This window comes from Papilio xuthus, unplaced genomic scaffold (assembly GCF_000836235.2).
Source record: "Papilio xuthus unplaced genomic scaffold, Pxut_1.1 DF826949.1, whole genome shotgun sequence".
In the NCBI taxonomy this organism is placed as follows: domain Eukaryota; kingdom Metazoa; phylum Arthropoda; class Insecta; order Lepidoptera; family Papilionidae; genus Papilio; species Papilio xuthus.
This window is the reverse complement of record NW_013531700.1, coordinates 2988850-2991575: the sequence shown is the minus strand read 5'-3', so window position 1 is coordinate 2991575 and position 2726 is coordinate 2988850. Positions and strand designations below refer to the sequence as shown.

The 2726-nt window shown below is 31.4% G+C and overlaps 1 protein-coding gene across 1 annotated transcript in view; it reads right to left on the bottom strand.

Moving 5' to 3' along the window:
- Positions 1-2726, bottom strand: part of LOC106120585 (hemicentin-2-like) — a 14596-nt gene extending 11870 nt beyond the window's left edge. The window contains exons 1-5 of the mRNA XM_013315937.1: positions 2409-2726; positions 1793-2022; positions 1081-1206; positions 865-957; positions 586-714 (exon numbers count right to left, since the gene is read on the bottom strand). Coding sequence (XP_013171391.1) covers positions 586-714; positions 865-957; positions 1081-1206; positions 1793-2022; positions 2409-2637 — 807 coding nt within the window. The 5' untranslated portion in view covers positions 2638-2726. The remainder of the gene's footprint in view (positions 1-585; positions 715-864; positions 958-1080; positions 1207-1792; positions 2023-2408) is intronic.

Genomic DNA, 2726 nt, shown 5'->3' with positions numbered 1-2726 from the left:
TCTTATAATTCTTCTTACAATTCTTCTTACAATTCTTCTTACAATTCTTCTTATAATTCTTCTTATTATACTACTTAAACATAAACTTAACTTTTTCTATCGGTAAGATCGAAGAAGAACTTACAATAACTTTCGATAACATTGTCATTTGTATTGATAGATATTGTTGTCTCTTATCATTTTCAAGTATAATGTAAGAGATGATGATTTGTATCAAAATGAAATCTAAATGAAGACAGGCGTGAAGCAATACCACGTTTCGTCTGATGAGTGTGCGTCCCGGAGGTCTAATTTAGTCCTCTTTCCTTTCCTACCCTTTTCTCTAATAAGGAAAGGGTGGGAAGTGGAAGTAGACATTCCGGATCAGAGGATGCATGGAAAGGGAAAATGTTTTCATTCTGAGCATCCTCTCCTCCGTCGATTAAAGGTAAGCAACGCATATGCAATTGTGTATGTCTATGGACAACGGTCAATTCGCTATTTCAGCGATTTCACGTGGCCGCTAGCTCGTTTGCCACCTTATGAAATAAAAAAAATCAGTGCAGTCGAAACTCACACAAACATTGTTTATGAGAAGATACATACCCTTGTATCTTTAATTGTCGCGATTCCCTCTGTGGCAACAGTTGCATTGTCTTTATCCTTTACATCTACAGTTGATTCACCGCCAGTCACAGACATGAGAACGTTATCTATTGAAGGATCCAAAGACACCTGAAATTAAAATTTTACTCTTAAAGTGCTTAATGTCGCAATTTTTATTGAATAAATGGTTGGTTGTCTATGATTGTTGTCGGTAAGTCGAAAACTTTTATGAATCAATAACATGTTACATTCAATTAATATTTAAAAAAATTATAATACCTTAACAACTTTATTATCATCGGTCGCATTGAATTGTTTTTTTAATATTTCAACTTTCCTACTGTCTACTAACTTCATCACATACTTCATAATCTGGAAAGAAAATATTTAACACGTTAAATAGTTGGAATTAGGCGATTCTTTATTTTTATTTATATTTCGTATTTATTTATTTCTTTTTCCAAAAAAATAGTAAACATAAATAAGATTAGATACCTCTGGTAAATTATCTTTATTCAAAAAGAAAAATTCTCCTCCGGTGTCACGAGCCAATTTCTCATATGCTGAGAAATCTACATTTTCTTGATTTGGACACTTCCATTTTGTTACTAAAAAAATTATCTAAAACAGGTTTTACATATATGTTTTACTTTATTTGCATGATAAAAATAAAACGTAGTTTCAAATAATTAATAAAATGACCACTTTATTTTCGGAAAAAATACTTAACTTAAAATTAGCTGTTGAAATGTATAATGCAGCAGAACTAATCATATTATAAATGTAAATAGGGTGTCCCAAAAGGTTACGTACATAGGAAGGGGGATGATAGGGGTGGTCACAAGGGTCACCAGAAAAATAAAATAAAAATTCCCCTCTGGGTATTAAAAAAAATAAATGGCATTTTTTAAAAACTTAAAAATGTTACACCTTCTGGGGCAATTTTAATTTTCTTTAAAATCTTTGTTAGTTGTATTGTTTTTTTTTTTTTATTTCATATTGATAAAGGGTTATTAACGATAACATAATAGCTTTTTTTTTAAATAAAGCAATATTTGTAGGTCATCGGTTACAAAATGTCCCAGAAGGTGTAAAATTTTTAAGTTTTAAAAAAATGCCATTTATTTTTTTCCTTCCTATGTACGTAACCTTTTGGGACATCCTGTATATAATTATTATAATCTGTTATTAGTTAAAAATATACCACCTTTGTATTTAATTCGAGGGCTAAATTTCTCACTCTTTCAAACTTTTCCATATCTTTAGCAGCGGCGTCAGTAAACACAATCAGATATGAATAAGGACGTCCTCTTTGAAGGCCTAGTTCTATCCCAGACATTGCCATTTCTGGGCAATCATCACCTCCTTTAGCACGAAGGCTACGTAACGAACTTTTGAATTCATCTCTCTTGTCCGTTATGATACGTACTTCGAAACCTGAAAAAGTTTAACGATAGAACAAGAGCCTACGACAGCCAGAATTCCATTACTTTTTTTTAAAGTTTTTTTGTTAATGTGTTTGCAAACGACCAGCAACTACAAAGTTTTAGCAAATATAATTGCATGAAAGTAAATCTTCGTAATATTATAAATACGATGGATTAGATAGCTAGATCGGCTCAACAGATCTTTATGAAATTTGGCACAGATGTTGAACATAGTCTGAAAGAACTCATAGGCTATTTATCAAGTTTTTTTATTCAGCGCGGATGGAGTCACGGGCGACAGCTAGTATATTTTTTTATAGCTTTTTTTTTAATATTTTGTTTTATATAATATATAATAATAAGGAATAATTAAAAGTAAAATTATATCATAAATACCTGGGTCGCCGAATGTAACAATTATAAAATTATCTACATCTGATTGATTGGAGTTAACAACAGCGTCGAATAGTCCGTCTGCACTTTTAAGCACATTTTTTATATCTTTTGACATCGAACTAGTTCTATCGATGACAAATATTAAAGAACTGTTGATCACTTTTTGTGAGAAGATTGGACATATTAATATGGTCAGCACAAGAATACTATGATACAGTTTTTCGTTCATGACTGAACGCTATAAACAACGTATTTCACGGACGCCGCCACAAAATACACAGATTTATCAAACGGAACTCAAGCAGTTACTGAAATTGG